Below are 19,799 nucleotides of genomic sequence, written 5' to 3'. Positions count from 1 at the left end.
ACTACCAAACCCACTATCTTCTTACTCTATACTTGCATTTTTTTTAAATGGCAAATTTAATATTAACCTCCTTGCTACAATAAGCATGTTCCTACATAAAAACCTACCTCTGCACAGACCACATACATACTAACCATTATGCTTACCTGCAATGCTAGTGTGGTGAGGGGGCAAGGGAGTAGAAATAGGAAGGAGAACCAACAACCCCACCTTATTTCTAATCCGAAATTATGTTGAAAATTAGGATCAAAGGCACACAGACTCGTAACTGAAACAAGGACAGAGACGTGTTAGCAAAATAAACCAAATATTTTATTGAATTAGTGAAAAATAAAGACATGCCCATGGTCTGCAGCTGCTGGGGAGGAAAGGAAAAAGTTAGACATACTTATGAGGGGAATTAAAAATACCACTAAAGCAGTTTATCTAAAAAGGCCTGAATACAAAATCTAAAAACACAAATTGAATAAAATGCAGTCCAACCTGAGCTTAACTACGGAATGTGAGCCAAGGCCACTTGCAACGTGTGACACAGTGAAGGCAAAGAATAATACAAAACAATGAGAAAAACCCAGTTGGTTTAATAACAAAATATATATAAACTTAACAAAACTATAAGGCTAACCAACATAAAAAGCCAAACAAAGTGCAAAACAATAGTTATAGTTAAATTGTAAACAAAACAAAACAAAACAGCAGTTTAACTGAAAGAAAAGAAAAGCAAAATGAATAGGGTTAACTATGCTGTCTAAAATGTGCACTGTGGGACCCTACTCACCACCTCTGGTAAGGGGCATTTACACAGAATCACCAAAGGTAAGCAGGACAACAGGGTATTCTTCAAGCAAAATGTGCTTTCAACAAAGAACAGGTTACTACATGTACAGGGAAACTGTTTGATTGTCCGTATGACGTTTAATCACCTACCTGTTACACCACATCCACCAGCCACAGCCAAGGAGGAAGCCAAATGACTGAGTTCTGCCAGCAAGGGCAGCATATAATCTGAGTTTGATTAGGGGAGTGGTTTGGGAGGAGGGAGACCTGCAGCTATTTCAACAGCGCTACATGATTACATTGACAAAGTGGAAAAGAGGAGCACCTCACCACACTCGAATAAGATTTCTTTAAAAAAGAAAAGATGATTTGTCCCACATCATCCATTGAAACATTTTAATAATATTAAATTTAGGTGTCTGATAACCTTGGGAATCCTGGGTTAAATGTTACACCAGCATAATCATACCAGTGTATGAATGTGTGTGTGAACAGGTGAATGTCACTGGTAGTGTGAAAGCACCTTGAGTGGTCAAAAAAAAAAGACAGAAAAAAGGACTAGACGAGCAAAGCACTATACGAGTGCATATCTAGGTCCATTTGAAGCTCTTAATGGCCTACATTGCAGCATTGCTGTCGTTCTATAATCCTTCACAAGCTCTCAGATCTTCTGAAATAAGATTCTGAAATTCTTAAATAGACACATTTATACACACACAGCTTTTGTTAAATATGCCCCAAAAATATGAATCACCTTTTTAAAAAATAAAAGAGATGTGGGCTCGGTGACCGTTTTTAAACAACAGCTGAAAACCTATTTATTTAGTCTGGCTTTTCATTCATGCAAATCTTCTAATAATTATCATTGCAGTTCTGTCACTTTCATTATTCCAACAAGCCCCTATAATTTTTTTTTAACCTTTACTTTTTATATTTTTGCTTTTTACTTTTGTGTTGCATTTTTCTTTTTTATTGCGAAGCACTTTGAGCTGCATCCCTTGTATACAAGTGCTCTGGAAATAAAGTTGATTTTCATTTGAATTTTATATTCATTAAGAAATGTCTGAAATAAATCTTAATCATTTCACCACAGCACTAAGCACTATAGCGCTTGATTAAAGTATTTAACCCTTTGAAACCAAAGAAAATCTGCTTGATTTCTTTTAAAAACTTGGGAAGAGGGCAATGAGTAGTTAAAGAAGATATGACCTAAAAATGAGAAAGAAATTAGTGAACAGTAGAAGAAAATAACCTGAAAAGTGGAGAAAAATAATAAATAACTAAAAAAGAAAAAGATACAACTAAAAAAAAGGGGGAAAAAACAAGGCAAACCGTACTTGGAAAGAGTGCTTAAAATGTAATAGATGTGTAATTTTAAATATGTAATTATGATAATTATAAATACAGTTTTCAATAGAATTTTTTTCTAGCCCCTTTAAGAAAAATAAATTTAATGTACCTATTTCTTGCAATTTGTGGAACATTTCTTACCAAGTTGCTGACTGCCTTTTCCCATTTTTTTTCTTTTTAAAAAACAGAAAATTCACCAATTTGCTCAGGGTCCAACACAAAAATAGTGCGTTTTAAGACTAACCAAAAGCACTTAATTAAGTGACTATATGACCAGTATATCTCAGATTAACACGTTTCGGAAAGCACCTAAACGCAGCATTTGTCACGCCTGAGATCATCCGCTGAGCGCGGCGCATGCGCAGAAGACGGAGGTCTGGGAGTGTCTGAGCGGCTCGTTGGACGTGAATCCAACCCGCAGTCTGAACCGGGAGCATCTGCTGCTGCTGCAGGAACAATGAACCGGCTCAGTAAGAACGGGATGATTCGGTGAGACGGAGATGAAGCGGACGTTTGGGGAGTGTCGAGGTGATGGGATTGTACAACAGCACTGATTTCTGCCGGATATCTGTGGTGTGAATGACCTCTAACGGTGCAGGGAATTAGTCATTTCTAATACTTTGTTGTCTGCAGAGTCAATCCTCTTAACGTGCCGTGATAACGTTACATTGGCGGGCTTGCTTGTTGAGGGACTTTAAAATGGGATACACGTCTAAAAGCTAAATTACCATAGTGTCTTAATTTATTTATTTACATGAATGTGTGATTGTTGAATGGCCTACAGTCTTCTAGGTCTGACCAAAGAGCTGCAAAGTCATTCTTTATCCCAAAAAGGATTTTCTTTTTATACTTCCCTGGTGAAATCATTGATGCTCCAACCACAGGGGTGAGTTTCATTACAGCAGATCACCTTTAAGACTCCACTGCATTGACATTTTATTGAGTTATTTGTGGTTCAAGCTGCTTGATGTCATGAGTCGGCCATCTGTTGTGGGAACATACTTAAACCTGCAAGCAGATTAACCAGTGAAAGGCCCAAGGCATCAGTCTAGACATTTTTTGTGCCTGGACTTTCTGTTGGAGGAGGGATGCTGAGGGCCACCGTGGACTCAGTAGAGCAGAGAGATGAGGAGCAGGAGGATGAAGGGGAGGAAGAGTTGAGGGATGGAGGGGTACCTTTCTATGTGAACAGAGGAGGCCTCCCGGTGGATGAGGAGACTTGGGAGAGGATGTGGCGCCATGTGGCTCGAATACATCCCACCGGTGAAACTTTGGGGAAGGAGATCCGGGGTGTCACTGACCTGCCCAAGGTAAGGTGTTTGAATAGTTGCAGCTGGTTATACATGGCAGGAGTAACAGGCGCACTTCACACTATGCAGGAGAAACTTGCAAATTGGGGAGAAACATTTTGCACTTATGTGTTGTGGGAAAATGTTGAGTTACAGTATTACTATGCAGTCCCACATGACTGATAAATGTGCCACTAAATTAAACTGAAATAAGGCGTGGGCGGTATCATGGTATAAAGCTATACCGGGGTACTGAGATATTGTGAAGGTATGTTTTTAAATACTACCATAAGTACAGGTGCTCCTTTTTCTATTTAACTCATTGTATTTAGTGCACAGCAGGCACCATCAGAGCTCAGTCTCTGGTCTCTACTGGTGGAACAGGCAGCTGAACTGACACCAGATCTAACTTGGTGAATTAAGGATTTATTTTGATTGTTGGAACAGTGGACTTATAACTAGATGGTTTGGGTGAGTTTTATTTTGTTTCTGTCAAGTTTGAATGAAGTGTGTTTCACGATGAGTTGGGAGAGACAATAACGTCTCATCAGTACTCCGTGAACAAGAGAAAGTTGAATTCAAAATGTGTACAGTTGTGTTTCTCCATTTAATAAGGAAAATAGGTGTGAGAATATTACTTTTCTTAACATGTTGTGGGTTTCTATTGTGTATATGTTAGTCTGAAAAGTTAGTAGCACATTTAGACTGTCACATATAGCCCGGTGAAATTTCATGAAGGTATGAAATATTACATACTGCCCAAGCCTTCTTAAAATACTCCACTTTTTATTACAGTAGTGTTTGTCCAGTCTGCCCTGCACAATACATTTGCATGCTGGAGATTTGACACAAAGAACGGTATTTTTGCATTCATTTCTTATGAGAGTAGTTAAAGAGCAGTTAAGATGATCTTTCCATTAGTGTGCTAAATAGAAAAGAGCACTGAGATCACACAATACCACATTCCCCAGCTTCCATGAATATTGGGATTGTACACTGATAATGCAGTTGTTTGGATGCTCTGTCCCGCAGATTCCAATACCGAGTGTGCCTACATACCAGCCAACCACCACTGTCCCACAGCGCCTGGAAGCCATACAGAAATACATCAGGGAATTGCAGTATCCTTTGACTAAGTTGGTATAACTGGCTGGTTGGTCAAGAGTAATTATCAAGTGTATTTAAACACATTTTGTTTTTGACAATATATTATTTCTAGTTGGAAAGATATATTTTGAACCTTCTTAAAGGGGAACACCACCTAAAACAAGAATTACAATATATTATTTCCGTGGCCAGCGTGTTCTGTTTTTACTGAGAGGTAAAAGAGAATTCACAAGTTCAAATTTCAGCTGCAACGCCCCCGAAAACATTGAAATGAAAATGTACCCATATACTCATCACATTCCCCTGGCTGCTCTCATTGTCATCATAACATATTTTCCAATTAATTGTCTATTAAGCAGCTCCAGACTTCATACCCTATGATATCACAAATTTGAGTTTTAGCACTCTAGTTTTTTGGATTTGGGAGAGTTGTTCATGTTCATTAATAATTTTTGACTGTCATAGACCATAGGAATAACATGCATGAATTTAAAAAATGGGCGAAGTTCCCCTTTAAATGTATGTACATAAAATGTACCTTTTCTTAATCCCACTGACCCACTGTTTTGGCACACTTTGATAAATATGGGACAAACATGAGAAAGTAGGCCGCTGTAGATACTCTATTCTATATTAAGCTTGATTTCCAGTCCGAGACACAATTCATCCATAATTAATCAACAACCTATGAATATCACAAAGCACTATAAATGCTTGTCTCTTGTACTCTCTCAAAGCATTTTGCTCTGTTATGGTTTGATCTTAACTGTCCTACAGGTACAATCACACGGGAACACAGTTTTTTGAAATTAAGAAGAGCCGGCCTCTTACTGCGTAAGCACATTTCATGTTTTATCCAAGACTGATCATCGGTGATAGACCCACAGATGTTTAAGGCTGCAGTCACATGATGTCAGTGATGATGTTTGTTGATTTCTAATGGTTTAGCCTGTGTTGTTACGGCCTCATGATTTGTGTGGATCAGCTGCAGGATTTTGTGAGTAGAAACTAACGTCAAGCAGCCGGAGGAGGCCTGGAACACTTTGACTGACCTTGCTTTATTTGATTTAGCCGTGCAAATTTTGTTTCCCCGGCTCATGGAAAATGTTTTTGTTCAAGACCAGTGTGTGTCATTTGTAGTCAACCATTAAACATGTTGCTGTCTTGTTCCATTGTTGTTAACAACAGGTTGATGGACATTGCTAAAGAGATGACGAGGGAGGCTCTGCCAATCAAATGCCTGGAGGCGGTGATCCTGGGGATGTATCTTTAAAGCTGCAGCTTATTTTACATGACACATTCATGCAATTATTTCTTCCAATTGTATTGTATGTTTGATTGCAATAGGGGCTGACAGATTTTTTTTAATATGCACTGGCCATATGTGATTTGTTAATTTTTTTTGGACGATTATTGTACATTTTCTTTCCAAGCCGCCGTTTCCTTGACCCACCTTCTTACAGTTACCTCACCAACAGCATGCCAGGTGTGGAGCGCTTCCCCCTCAGCTTTCAGTCTCAGTTCTCAGGGAACCACTTCCATCACATTGTGCTGGGAGTCCACAGCGGGGGACGCTTTGGTGCGCTGGGCATCAGCCGGAGGGAGGACCTCATGTTCAAGCCCCTGGAGTTCCGGACACTGATGGACTTGGTGCAAGAATACGAAGGAGCCTACAGGGGCTACTGGCACACCCTGCGCAAGGTCAGGATTGGCCAGTATGTGTCCCACGACCCTCACAGCGTGGAGCAGATAGAATGGAAACACTCGATAATAGACGTAGACAAGCTAACCAAGGAGGAGCTACGGAAGGAGCTGGAGAGACACACTCGAGACATGAGGCTCAAGGTACAACGGAGTGGTTTCTGCAAGAGTACAGAAGCAAATGACAAATGTTAAAAGTTTGCTGCTGACACCAGTACAAGCTAATGGTGCATACGCAGGACTTAAGACAGTGATGATAAACATAATGTGTCTCCAGCAGAGCGACTGCCCTTCTTATTAGATTTCTTTTGACGTGCTGCCTCTTCATGCACAGTGACACCGAGCTGACCCGTCGTTTGAGGAGCAATTTCTCTCAAACGATGCTCTCTCATCACCTCTGATGCTAACGTGATGAAGGCAGCCTTGATGCTGAGCTCTGTGTATAATAAAACTAATGTGATGGCTTGAATTTGCCCCGCTGTGCTTCATGCATGGCCGACTCAAGCCATTAATAGCTGATCTCTTACAGTGAGTGCTCCGCACAGTAAAAATAAAGACAGATTTAAGCCACTGATAAGGGAACTCACCTTGTGCAGCAAGGACATTACACATAGCTGACTCACTAAAGTGTGTTGTTGTAAAGTGATGCTTATTGACATGTTCTTGTGTGTGATTTTTTCGCAGATAGGAAAGCCTGCACCACCTTCTCCCACCAAAGACAGGAGAAACAGCATGGGTTCACCCCTCAGAGGACCGGGCAGCCCCATACGCAGGATCAGCCGTGTTGAGAGACGGTATGATTAATCATATGCTTCACTAAAAATAAGTCACCCTAGTCACTATTGCGAAAGGTTTTAGTCAAAAAATTCTGACTGTCTCATGATAAACAGCAAAGGAGAAGTACTTTATGAAATAGTCACAGTTTCCTATTTGGGACTGTTTGTTATTTATAAGAGAAGAGGGGGTAGTGCAAAACAGGGAAGGCACTTCAGATAATCTTTTAAGCACTGGGGAGGGAGTTATGTTTTTTGATTTGGCTTGGGGAAAAGATTTTCAACTTTAAATGGTTGTATTTTGTACTTATATTAAATACCACCAGAACCCCAAATCTGCCAGTGTGTTATCAAGGCGTATTTTCTTTAAACATCTCCAAAATCACACCATCTATCGCAGCCAAAAACTGTGAAATATGTTTGTTTATGGTGGAGGGCAGGTAATAGATTTTCACCCAGTCACTCAGGGAGACTCAAGGGAAAATATTTGTAGCTCTGGGGATGGTCAGGATATGAAAAAAACAAAAACTGTCCCTTAGAGAATAAAACTAACATATTTGTAATCTGCTTTGTTGCAGTCCCTCCGGAGAGAAGAAGGTTTTGGATCAAAAATCGACTGCAGACATGAATGGATACCAGATTCGAGTCTGATAAAAAGTTTTTTAGCTTTCTAAGCTTGTAAAGTCACAAGGTACCACACACTTGTTTCACTCTAAGGCTCAATTCTTTGTACACTTCGGCCTATTCACAGGACACAATGCTGAATAGGTCACCAGCAACTTTTCCTGTCAAAACAAACGCCTCATTCAGCTTCAATTCATCTATGTTGTCCGAGGCTTTTTTCTGGAGCAGTTACTGTGTATAGTAATTGGTGCTGGCAATGTTCCCAAATTATATAAAGAAGGGGATAAAAGTGCGGTACTTTGTAAACATTTTTAAATAACTGCAGAATTTGGTGAACACAAGGAGAAATATGATTCCTCCCTGGTACTGGGCGAGACCTCCACTCAGTGTAAATGTGCTACTGGACATATCATATGTTTCTGTGGTGTTATTAGGTTCAACAAAAGCTCTTAAGGCTCGTCTGCAATCTGTATCGTCGTACTGTAAGTGTGCAAATACATGTAATGTAATTGTAAATCCACTTAGGCTCTGCTGGGCAGCAACTGCTTGTGTAGTGACTAGTTTGCAAACCACGACCCTCGTGCCTTGTATGAAAACTCAAAGAGACGACTTTTTTTATATCCAGCCCATCATTCTTGTCGTCTAACTAAACACAAAGCAGTGTAATCTCTGCTCTTCCAAAACACTGAAGGCAAACTTGCTTGGCTGTGTGACAGTTTTTTGACATCTAATATCCAGATGCTAGCACATTTAGCATGCTATTTACCTTATTGGGGACTGAGTATGGGATTGCATACATGATATACAAAAGTATATTTAAGTGTGAACGCATCTGTGGAGTGACCATATGAAAAACAGATTAGATTCAGCAGCCAGAATAACTTTAGGTTACAAAGGCAACCCCGGTTCTCTTTCATTCACTTGCTATCTCATTATGGGCTATGCCCCTATGTGTAGTCCTCAGTGAGATACCTCGCTCATGGTACCAGAGAACCAGGTTTATCTTTGTAACCTCAAATCATACTGGCTACTTAATCTAAAACTAGACAATTGTCAGGGTGACTAACAGCAACGCAGCTGACTGACCTTTTCTGCATTTAATGTGGATGTAAAGTACCGACAAGTCAGTTTAAATGTACTGTATCACTGCTTTATATATACATTGTTTCTAACTTTTATTTGTAGCAACTTTATCCAATGTTTAACTTGCCTTAAGTGGTGCAACTTCCACTTGAGTTAAGGTGTAAAGAAGACGTTTGTTTACAGCACTTTTATCTGCATTTTGTATTTTATTTTTTATTGGAAATTCTGTCATTTTATACTTACTTCAGTGTTGGTGATCACCAGTAGACCAATTTGCCACACTGTTTTGAATATGTTGCCACAGCCAACATTTTTACATGTACAGTAGATGTTGTCCATTTTCATTTCAGTGCTCTATAACACAATTGTTTTTTTTTTTTTTTACCAAAAGACTGTTGATTTACAGGATCACAATAAAAAAATCAAAGTGGCAACACCATTTTCTTTTCTGATTCAGTTTTGTGATAATTCATGATTATGCATTTAATTGCCTTGTCCTTATTTAACCAGGCTTGGTCTAAAAAAATCCAGCGATTAATCAGTAAGTACTCTGTAATTAGTTGTCAGGCAGGCCCGGTGTCAGGCAGGGAATGGCGCCAGTTTTCTGCTGACCAATAGTTCAAACTGAGCACAGGGTGTCCTCAGTTGAAGGGCAGCTTTTGGCACCAAGGCAAATGATGACGAGAGCAGGCTTGGGAGATCTCTTAACACTTTCTGTTAGGTTTACACAAAGGAAACTTAATGCCAACAACTCCTTAAAAGGGAAGCCTCTGTGTGCAGCAAAACAGTGAATTAAAACAGTCGGTAAAGCCAAGTGGGAGATGTTGTTCACCTTCTAGATCTCAGAATATCTGGGAGGAGAAACAGTGCAGACAAAAGACAGACATTGTTTGCTGTAAGAATTCCATGTGTCATATTGTTTAGGTGCAGCCTGTGTTTGCTGCAGTCATAAATAATAGCTGTAGTGCACTGGCAGCATGTGTGCTCATGTTCAGGGATCCTGCCGTTTAATGGATCCCCAAGTGGATGGATGTAAGTCCAGCTCAGCAATCAGTTGATAAGTCTTAATGGCAGCCGCATTCAATGAAACGCAGTCAGCAAGGAACCACTTTCACATGGGCCAGTAATGTAACTCTGAAAGGCATGTGCATGTGTGGTAAAATCAGCTTGATGTTACATATACTTCTGTAAAACCATATACACGGTTCCAACATATTTTCACTGACAAAATTTCAAAACGTTTTATGACTTTTCAAGGACTCGTTCTAACATTTATCCCATTTAACACAATCTGAATTGTATAGTACATTTCACTCCAAATGTGTTGATATATAAATAAGTTTTAACCGTTTTCTATACTGTCTTACTTTAGCAGTTTCTTTTTATTTAATTCACAGATTCATTGACATAATACTAGACGGGTCGATCAGCTTCACCTTCTGTTTTTCAAAACAAAACACGGTCAGTATTCCTGTAGATATCGCAATGTACAGATATGGAAGGATAAAGTACACCTTATTAAGAGCTCATGATCTTTAAAAAAATTTAAAAAGGAAATCATCATTACATTTAATTCATGATGTTTAATTATTTATTTTATTGTATTTTACTGTGAAATGTTAATTTAGGGGTTTGGTTTTTTTTTTCCGCTTTTGTTATTGTTGATTTTATGCAGTTTTTAATTGTTTAAAAATGAACTAAAACTAAAAACTAAAATGTTCATTACATTATTATAGGCAGTCTGTGTACATAGAGTGGTTGAGCTCTCAGAGCGGGGAAGCTGAATCCAACAGTTTGGTTGGCTCACTGGTTGATTTGTTTTAAAGGGTTTAAGGGTTGCAAGTTGTAAGCAAATTCCTTAATCGATCACTGGTAACATAAAGAATCGATTAATTGATTATTCAGGCTCTAAAACAAATAAACAAACTAAAACAACAAAAAAACATAAAAACTTTGCTAACACTAACACTGCTTCCTCAGTCAAAGCTCACTTCAATGTTGCATGTTGCATATTCTCTGACAGCATTGCAGAGCCTATGAAACATAAAAAAAGGAGAGGCCTAAAGATACAACACACATCAAATATAACTGAATCATGGGTCATTTTCCAATGTCACCGCTGTGCTCTTCCACATGCAACGATGGCTGTCTTTTCAAATGCTTCACGATTCAATCGATCGTCGCTCAATCGTTATTATCCCTACTCCTTGCCTTTTTACTACCATGCTCAACTTTCAAAGCAGTTAAAACAAAACCTGAGTGCGCACTGGTGCTCTGAGTGACAACTGAATGCCCCAGGCTGCCCAAGTCAATTGCTCAATCTGGAGCATAGGTATGGCACTTGGGGACTGACGACCCCACATTTCAAATCATGCTCGCATAACATATTTTTTTCCTTGCCCCACTTGAATTGCCTTATCCACCATCAGATTTAAATTCTATTCACATCATCATTAACATAATTTCAGCTAGCTGACATGCATGGAGTGAGACACGAAGAGAGAAAATGAAGTGATGGTTAACAAAACGTCCACATCAGAGCATATTGGGGCTATGTTACGTCAAAAGCTACAGAAAATAAATCTACCATTATCTTACACTACACGGGAGGTTATTTATGTTAGATTACTATGACAAATAATTTCAATACGCAAAACAAAATAAGACTTTTTGAAAAATTAAGGATTTTACTATTTCCATCACTTTTCCAGGTCTGTGAAACAAGATTGTCGAATTCCATGACTGTGTGAACCCTGAACATACGTGTGAGAGTAGTTAGATTTGTGCGAGTGAGCTCCTTAAAACACGTTTGTTAATGTTGTGGCAGTAGCCTTGGTGAATTATGAAGAGATAGAAGTCATGATGAAGATAAACAAATCCCTCTCCTCCCTTCCAGTAGATTCCAGATGTCAAACATCTTGTCCGGCAGTGTTTGTAAGATACAGAAACAGAAGGCATAATGACCTATTTTGGTAGAAAAAAAAATACTGACCTACTTCATTTACTTGCATGCATTTGATGCTGCAGGGGGGAAGACGGACACATTTTGATTTGTCAACAAATTAAACTTTTCAAGTCATGCACAATTGTGTTATATAGTAAATATATTCAGAATGTGCACTGACAAGAATGAGTGAGGAGCGACTGCAAGACGTCCTACTGATGGTAACTGATGGTAATCACCTCTGCGGACATTTTATAGCCAACACATAATACAAAGCTCTCTTGCTGAGCCCCGTCATGCATGAACACTCAACTATCTGCATGAATTATTCATTCATGCATCAACCAGACACACATGCATACACAGACATCTTCGTCCTGACAAACTGAGTGCCTCAGTGTAGTGGGATGGGAGGGGCAGAGCCAACATTCAGGTCACACTCTCAGCACTAGACAGAGCAGGATACACAGGGAGCCACACACCCGACTGGAGGACTGAATGCATTTAACAGTGCTACATTATAAATCCAGGGAAGAGCTATAAATGCCTGGAGGCAGACTTTGTACTTTCTGTAATGGATTAAAGAGCGAAAATCACGACGGAGACGCAAATTAATGGAAAATATTTATTCAATATTTTTACCATCTGAAAAAATAGAACTGACTTATAAATGACAATCTAATTGTCATTGTAAAATTAGGTTCAAAATAAATTGAAAAGAACAGATGAACAGGTTGGTGCATTATCACACCAGTAAGAATTAAAGCAATCATTGCCTGCAGTTTATAAATGAACCATTACGGCATTAATAAGATTTGTCATATCTCAGTCGTAGCTCTGCATTATTTATCTGACGAAAACAACACTGAAATACTGGCTCATATTATTTTTCCTGTCTCTTTTGAACAACAACATAACTTATAATCAGTGAGAAAACTGTGATCCTTTAATGCCAGGAGTAAACCACCGGTAATGATGTTAAGACTGACAAAAAAAACAAAACAAAATGTGCGCAGAATGTGCGCTGAATCATTTGAATGGAAAGTCGCTCACCGTCTGACATCACTTTTAGCTCACCCAGTCTTCGTTCACATTATGCTGCGTTCAGGTCCAGCTGAAATTTGGCCAGAAGACTGAGATGGTCAGAGGGGAATACATGATTAGGCAGACCGCTCATTGACATGATAACATCCTCTGACAGAAGGGACAGAGAACCAATCAGCTTCAGACCTTGATTCACAAAGTCACCACCAGCTGAAGAAAAGAAAAAAAACAACAGATACGTTATCTATAGAAGCAAATTCACTAAGAGCTGCAAAACTGCAGTTGTGTCATGTTGTCCCGTACCACTTTGATCGCAGCTTAAGATGCGTCTTGGGCTGTAGAAGATGTAGTCGACAGTAACTCCCGCTTCGAACTGCAGTGTTGTGACTTCTGGTCTGCCAAAGCCTGGAAGAGTGTGTTTGTAGACCGACTCCAGATCTAACCGGTGACTGATAGTGTGTCTGAACCTGTGAGACAAAACTTATGACTAAAAATCGCATCTTAATTCTACATAACTGAGCCTTTCCTCACCCTTTATATAGAGGTGCAGAAAAGGCTCTATACATAATAGTACAAAAGCATACAAAAAGCACAATTTAACTTAAAATGCAGCATCAGGGAAAGAACACAAAGTGAGAATCGAAACAAACGGAAATGATTTAAGAGGCGCTTGATAATTGTAATATTATCATCATATGTGCATTATTTTTTAATATTGTGGCTATTATCAATACCGTTACATCCCCTCTTAACAGTGCACGGGGCCCACTGACCTTCTGGGGTAAGGGACATAGGCAGCAGTAAAATCTGAAAACAAGTGATCAGCTGGAGACGCATGATAAATACAGGTGTGATTGTCAGCTGTCCACTTGCGTTTGAATCACAGAAACACATAAAATCAAGTGTAAACAGGGACGGAAACTCAACTTAAACTTACCTTTTATCATGAGGCTGATCTCCCCTTGAAGCATCTGTGCAAAAAGAGACAGCAGAACCCGATAATCTAACCATTAGGGTAAGAAAATCAGGTTAGGAAAATGGTACGTTGTTGTTTTTGTATTCTACCTGGTACGGCATCAGTCACGCCAGGGATCAGCTCTAAGTCCAGAGGACGGACACATGCAGCTGGACAGAAGCGCAGCTGCAGCATGAACTCGTGGCTGTACTGACCTGTACCTACGCAAGAAGAACAAATAAAGGATGCAAAGTGAAGTGAGAGAGGAAATGAAACACAAAAGACTTAAACTCCATGGATACAGATTACAAAAATAACATGCTGTGACGTCAGATGCTGACCTGATTTTGGACTCTGGCTCTTCGATATCTCCTTGACAGAAGTGTACTGGCAGCTGTCAGTGATTCCCAAACAGCTGGGCCACAGGGGGGCAAACAGTCTGTGACTATGAGCTTTGTGTGACAGATCCTCTTGACCTGATATCTGTTGGACGTGATGAATGAATACATCGTTACAGAGGTAATGCCTGCAAGCATGATGGCAGAAAACCTGAAGAGTCTAGTATAGCTATTCCAAACAAGTCCACAGGCTGTCATGTAGGAGAGGGCTCATTAAAAGCGACTGCCTGATTGCCAGCAGCAAGTGAAATGCCACCTCAGAATAGTACATTTAGCAACTCATTTGCCTGGTAAAAAAAGGATTAACACATTGTTTTTCCTTGAGCTGAGGATAAAATTAGCTAAGGAGTGAGCCATCATGCTTCATTCTCATCTCTGTTAGGAGTTGCATTTGTCCGAATGGACAAATGCAAAAAGGCTGCATGTAAAGACAAAGTTTATGAGATGAAGTGCAAGTGAACATTTCAGTTATACTGGAAGCTGGAGCTAGCTGAGTGAAGTTAGATGATGTGGGTGAAACTCCAACTATGTACTGCCCAGTTTGCCACAAGTTTGAAAGCAATGCAGTAAAAACAGGGTTGTAAAGTTTCTGAAAATCGTCAGATTGCAATTAACTTGAGTCTTTGTTATTATTATTAGATGACTGCCAATAAATAAAACCATTTGTATAGAGGCAAGTAAAAAGTGAACTGAGGCAGGTAGATTTCTGGCCATGAAACCTGAGAATAAACATTAACACTGAACCCTGGAGAAGCATTTATACTCAGTTGTTTGCTGCAGTTTTTCAGTCTCACCATCCATGCTGGTAGACCCTGGAAAAAGAGCTCGCCGGTGGTGATCAGCTGGTACAGAGGCATGTTGGGGACAGAATTAAAGTCCCCACATAATATAAGGTTACAGTGTTCGCCTTTGGCCTTACAGGACTTGACAACGCTGTCAATTTCTGCCAGCATTATGGCCAGCTGAGCCAGCTTTACATCACCCCTCCTGGGGTTGAAGAGCAGGTGGGTGTTGGCCACGCAGAGGGGTGGGCCCTTCGCCTTGATCTCCGACCCCTGAATGACCGCTGGTTGAAGCAATAGAACAATGGCCACATTGTGCCGGTCCAGCAGCTTCGTCTCAGGCCTGAAGAACTCCAGCGTGGTGACGGATACCTCAGAGAAGCGACTGCTACGATAGCATGTAGCACAGCCATCTGTTTTGGCCCCTGTACGTTGCTTGTATACACAGGTGTAGCCTGGAGCGACAACATACAGTATGTCATACCTTTGTCATAATATCCAATATGATCGTTCCACTGTATCTTCTCAGACGACTTACCCATCTGAGACAGGACTGGACACAGGTGTTCATTGTAGTGATTCTCCTGAACTTCCTGGAGACACAGAATCTACATACAAGAGGAGACGCACAATTCATTAGCGGACGCCAAAAGATTTTGATTTAACTCAGGGTTACCACACATTTTTATGGATACAATTTCAACACTTTTCCATGACTTTTCAAGGACCTCAAAGATTTTTTTTCCATGAACCACTTGCCCATTAATTTGTCAAATACATGAGATTTAAACTCTCATTATACATAATTCAGGCTTCCCACATATATTCAAGGACCATCAAAAATTTGAAAATCCAAAAATAATTTGTGTTTTTACAGTTCCTGGCTGTGATAAGCTGTGTGATTTGGGGGATTTAAGAAAAAGAAAAAAGCATGCAATCCAAACCTGTTTTTCTTAAAAATAAATAGATAAATAAAAAGGGCCTTTTTTAGTTTTTTATGAAAAGTTTAAATGAAGTTAAAATAAAGAGAAAAAAAATCTCTGAATTTTTTTAAAACAAAATATGCCTTCCATACCTGTGGTTTCGTTTAAAAATACATTTTGAGGAAAAAAAAGAAAGAAAATTGCTGGAAATTTTTACATTTTCCATATTTAAAAAATAATAATAAAAAAATATGTATGTATCCCTTTCAAACCCCTGGGCAAATGTGTGACGTGTACAGACGTAAGGGATGGAGGGTTCCGTCTCTTCCTTAAAATGAACGTTGTCACACGTCAACGCATGTTAAAGCTTCTTTTTGTTGTAAGGCACAGGCAATAAATTCACCGTTATGTTACATTAATGTAATTTAATTTGTTACACATAACACATTTCTATTATTTTTCATTAAGGTTTTAATGACTTTTACGATTTCCATGACTTTACCCAGCCTGGAAAATGTGACTGTGAAATTACATTACTTTTTTTTCAGGTTTTCCAGGACTGTGGGAACCCTGTAAAATTTATATAGTTTGCATATAAGACTGAAACAAAAGCCAAATGCACAGTCTATTTTGATACAGTTGACTCACGTCTGGTTCCCATTTCTGTATTTCTTCTAGTAGGAGGCTGCAGCGGTAGCTCCAGTCAATGACCTCTGGGGGGCAGTGTGTGTACAGCTCCCAGTTAGTCTCCAGAAGGTCCTGAGCGAGGATGTTGTAGGACATCACAGTGAAGTCCATCGAGGCCTTCGTGAATGGCTCTGCTGCAGTGGCACTCTCATCCATCTCCTCCCACACTCTCCACATTACTGTGTGCAAAACAAATGTACAAGTCAGTGCAAATTAACAGCTGGATATTAACCCTCTAGTGAGTTTAGACAGATGAAAAATGAAACTCTTCCAGCACAGGGAGATTTCAGATTCTCACCTTCAAATGGCACCGTTGGCTCTACTTCAGGGTAATAGCTCACAGAGGGAAATTGCCACAGTGGACATTGCACTTCTTCTGCAAGGCCAGGTCCTGCAGGGAAGTGCCAGCCAGTTTGTGCATCATGCTGCCCGCTGAGCTTAAGCTGACTTTGAATGTTGGTGAGGAGGGAGGAAAACACCAGCTCAGAACCGTGCATGTCATCAACAGCTGAAGCCATATATTCATCCCAGCACTCAGTAACCTCAGATGGACTTATTGACTCTTCCAGGCTTTGTGTCTGTGTTTGTTCCTGTACTGGATGGGTGCTCTCTTGTATGCTTGGCGCAGCTGGGGTTGCTGGCTCTCCCAAACTTGGTAGCTTGAATTGTTCTTGCACTGGACTGGTGGTTTCTTGATTGTTGTCCTCCGCCTGCAGGCACTGTAACTGTGCCCCAACAGCTGTCTCTGAACTAATGTCCTCCGTTTGAAAAACACCTCCATCTTCTGGGTTTTGCTTCATGTGTAATACTTCTTGGTGAATAATTATTTCCCTGTCGTCTTGATTGAGAGCTTCCACTTTGTCTTGCTGCTGTCCATTGCTCGTCATAGCTTCTTTCTCCTTCACTGCAGATTGCTCCTCACTCATCTTTGAGGCAACATCATTGTTTGTTTCTTCGTGCAGGACAGCCATTAGCTGTTCTTTGTCTGTACCACGCCTTGTATCGTCCCCCTTTTCTGGGCTTGGTTCTTTCATCCTTTCTTTCGTTTCTCCCTTCGTCCCACTGCGTGGGCTGAGCCGCTGGTCCAGCATGGTATTCTGAGACTGGGTGAAGCTTCTGGTTGTGACAGCACCACCATCCCACACTGCCTTGCCATTAACCTCTGCAGGAGGGAGACCCTTCTTTGAGGCCTCTATAAAACAAGATTATTTTTAGAAAACAGTGTTGCCTTAATAATAAGCTGAAACACACCAAATGCTTAAGCATGTGTCATTAAAGGAATACTTCATCCACAAAATGACTATTTGCATGCCTCCACATTAAACACCGTGAACGTGATTTATTCATCTATTGGGGACCACGCTTAACACAGCAAAACATCTGTTAACAAACTCTCTCACAACTCATCCAGTATAATCCAAGTCTCATTTATCCAACTGTATGCTCAACACTCCCCAAACACATGCATTTTGGCTAAAACCTTACAGTTCAAAATGCAATGAGTAAAAGTAGCTATCTTTAAAGCTAGACTCCAATACTAAGGTTTTTTAGTGAAAATGCATGTGTTCAGTGGTTGCAAAGCATGCAAATCCTTTACTTAAGTAAAAGTACTATACCAAACTTCAAAAATACTAATGTTACTTGTAAAACTCCTGTGCTGAAAATGTTAAGTAAAAGCATGTAAGTACATTCAGGAAAATGTATTTAGGTATTAAAAGTAAAAATACTCTGCAGATAATTTTGAAGTGTTCAATAAATCTAATATAAATGAAAGGAAAAGCAGCAAGTCATCATATATATCATAGCCAATTAATTTCTCAACCCTTGACAGCAGCACTTGCAGAGATCCATATGGTTTGTAGGCAAAAATCTCTCTTTGTAAAGTCAGTAGTAACTTGAGTTATCAAACAACTCTAGCAGAGTAAAAAGTATAATATTTCCCTCTGAAATGAGGTCGAGTAAAAGTAGAAAGGGGCATGAGATTCAAACACTCAAGTACAGTAAAAGGACCCCGAATTTGAACAGTATTTGAGCACTTAGTTAGTAATGTACTTATGCACATACTTACATACTTAAGCACTAAGTGTTTGTGAAATGCTGAGCATACGACTGGATGAATGAGACTTTAAAATATACTGTTTGAGTTGTGTGAGTTTGTTTCCGGATGTTTTGATATAGTTTGCTCTTGTTAAACATGGTCCCCAATCAATACATCAACATGTTTACCATGGAAGCATGTGAGAAAAACAACTTTTCTTCACAAATCATTTTGAGGGTAAAGTACAGCTTTAATTTTTGCCAAAATGACAGTCAGCGTTATATGCCTTGTGTCTTTCTGAACATAAACTACACAGCAAAACAGACACACGTGGGGACGCTGTGACGTCATGAGGGACGTCTAGAAAGTGCAAGCTAAAAAAAAACAAAAAACAGGTGCAAGCTAACACACTCCTCCATCGGCTAAAGTTAAAGTTAGCTAAACAGATGTAACACAAAATTCAAATCTTACAAAGAGGGAATCATTAGCTCACACCGGGGAACCAGAGGAAAAGTGTCACACCGAGTTTTAGCCAAAATACTATCGCTTGCGCCAACAAACGTGGAGACATACTGCTCAGTCAGCTGCGACCTATATTTAACATTAGCAGCCGTTAGCTCCTAGCAGCCAGCGACTGAGATGCACAAAGAGACACTGACACATCTAAACACAGACACTTTGCAAACGAGCAATATGATTTACCTGAGGGTCGACCGGTAAGGTACCGTGATAGTGGGTAGAGCGCAAAATATAACAGACTGCCAATCATGTTTCTCTTCTGAGGTCAGCGCATGCGCGGTATGGAGTTGGTGATGGTGCAAAAGGTTAGGGGTCGCAAACCAAATGTCACTGGTGAGGTTTCCTTATGGATGTCTATTTTTTTTCTTTCTTTTTTTTCTCAATTTGTCATAATCTGATAATAAGAAAAAAAAATATATACAACATTCTAAATAGGAAGATAATAATGATAATAATAATAATAATAATAATAATAATAATAATAATAATAATAAAGCAGATAAAGCAAAACAAAAATGGTATACATAAAAGGCAATACAACAGCAGAAAGCCAAAGAGTTCTACTGAACACTCGCGAGATGAAACTCGGGTAGAGTTTGGATGAAATTTAAACAAAGAGGACAAATAATGTAAGATGCAGGACACAAAATGTAAATATAAGAAACAAATAGACCGAAAGCAAAAAAATGCAATCCTGCCACAAATAAAGGCAACAAAAGAAACAAAACATAAATAGAATAGATAAAAAAAAATAAAAAATGCAATCACATAAAAGCAAGTCCATAAAGTCACTGATTGTGTGAGA

The 19,799-nt window shown here is 39.6% G+C and overlaps 2 protein-coding genes across 3 annotated transcripts; one reads left to right on the top strand and one right to left on the bottom strand.

Moving 5' to 3' along the window:
• The first annotated feature begins 2,546 nt into the window (after positions 1 to 2,546).
• Positions 2,547 to 9,056, top strand: vash1 (vasohibin 1). Its single transcript, XM_042501057.1, has 7 exons — positions 2,547 to 3,437; positions 4,449 to 4,537; positions 5,301 to 5,357; positions 5,712 to 5,786; positions 5,987 to 6,368; positions 6,909 to 7,018; positions 7,576 to 9,056. The coding sequence occupies exons 1-7, from the start codon at positions 3,216 to 3,218 to the stop codon at positions 7,646 to 7,648; spliced, it is 1,008 nt and encodes a 335-aa protein (XP_042356991.1). The 5' UTR covers positions 2,547 to 3,215; the 3' UTR covers positions 7,649 to 9,056.
• angel1 (angel homolog 1 (Drosophila)) lies at positions 6,298 to 19,256 on the bottom strand. 2 transcript variants are annotated; one of them, XM_042501056.1, is made up of 11 exons: positions 19,178 to 19,256; positions 16,736 to 17,629; positions 16,399 to 16,616; positions 15,366 to 15,435; positions 14,840 to 15,282; positions 13,989 to 14,130; positions 13,758 to 13,868; positions 13,630 to 13,663; positions 12,996 to 13,159; positions 12,702 to 12,902; positions 6,298 to 6,385 (listed from the first exon to the last, which is right to left on the bottom strand). In XM_042501056.1, the coding sequence occupies exons 1-10, from the start codon at positions 19,242 to 19,244 to the stop codon at positions 12,742 to 12,744; spliced, it is 2,304 nt and encodes a 767-aa protein (XP_042356990.1). In that variant the 5' UTR covers positions 19,245 to 19,256; the 3' UTR covers positions 6,298 to 6,385; positions 12,702 to 12,741. The 2 variants fall into 2 exon arrangements, with proteins under 2 accessions (XP_042356990.1, XP_042356989.1); XM_042501055.1 differs by lacking the exon at positions 6,298 to 6,385 and having other exon boundaries at positions 12,321 to 12,902.
• Positions 19,257 to 19,799: the final 543 nt, after the last annotated feature.

This window comes from Plectropomus leopardus, chromosome 14 (genome assembly GCF_008729295.1).
Source record: "Plectropomus leopardus isolate mb chromosome 14, YSFRI_Pleo_2.0, whole genome shotgun sequence".
Classification (NCBI taxonomy): domain Eukaryota; kingdom Metazoa; phylum Chordata; class Actinopteri; order Perciformes; family Serranidae; genus Plectropomus; species Plectropomus leopardus.
Note: the sequence above shows the minus strand (reverse complement) of the source record. Positions and strands in the feature narration are given on the sequence as shown.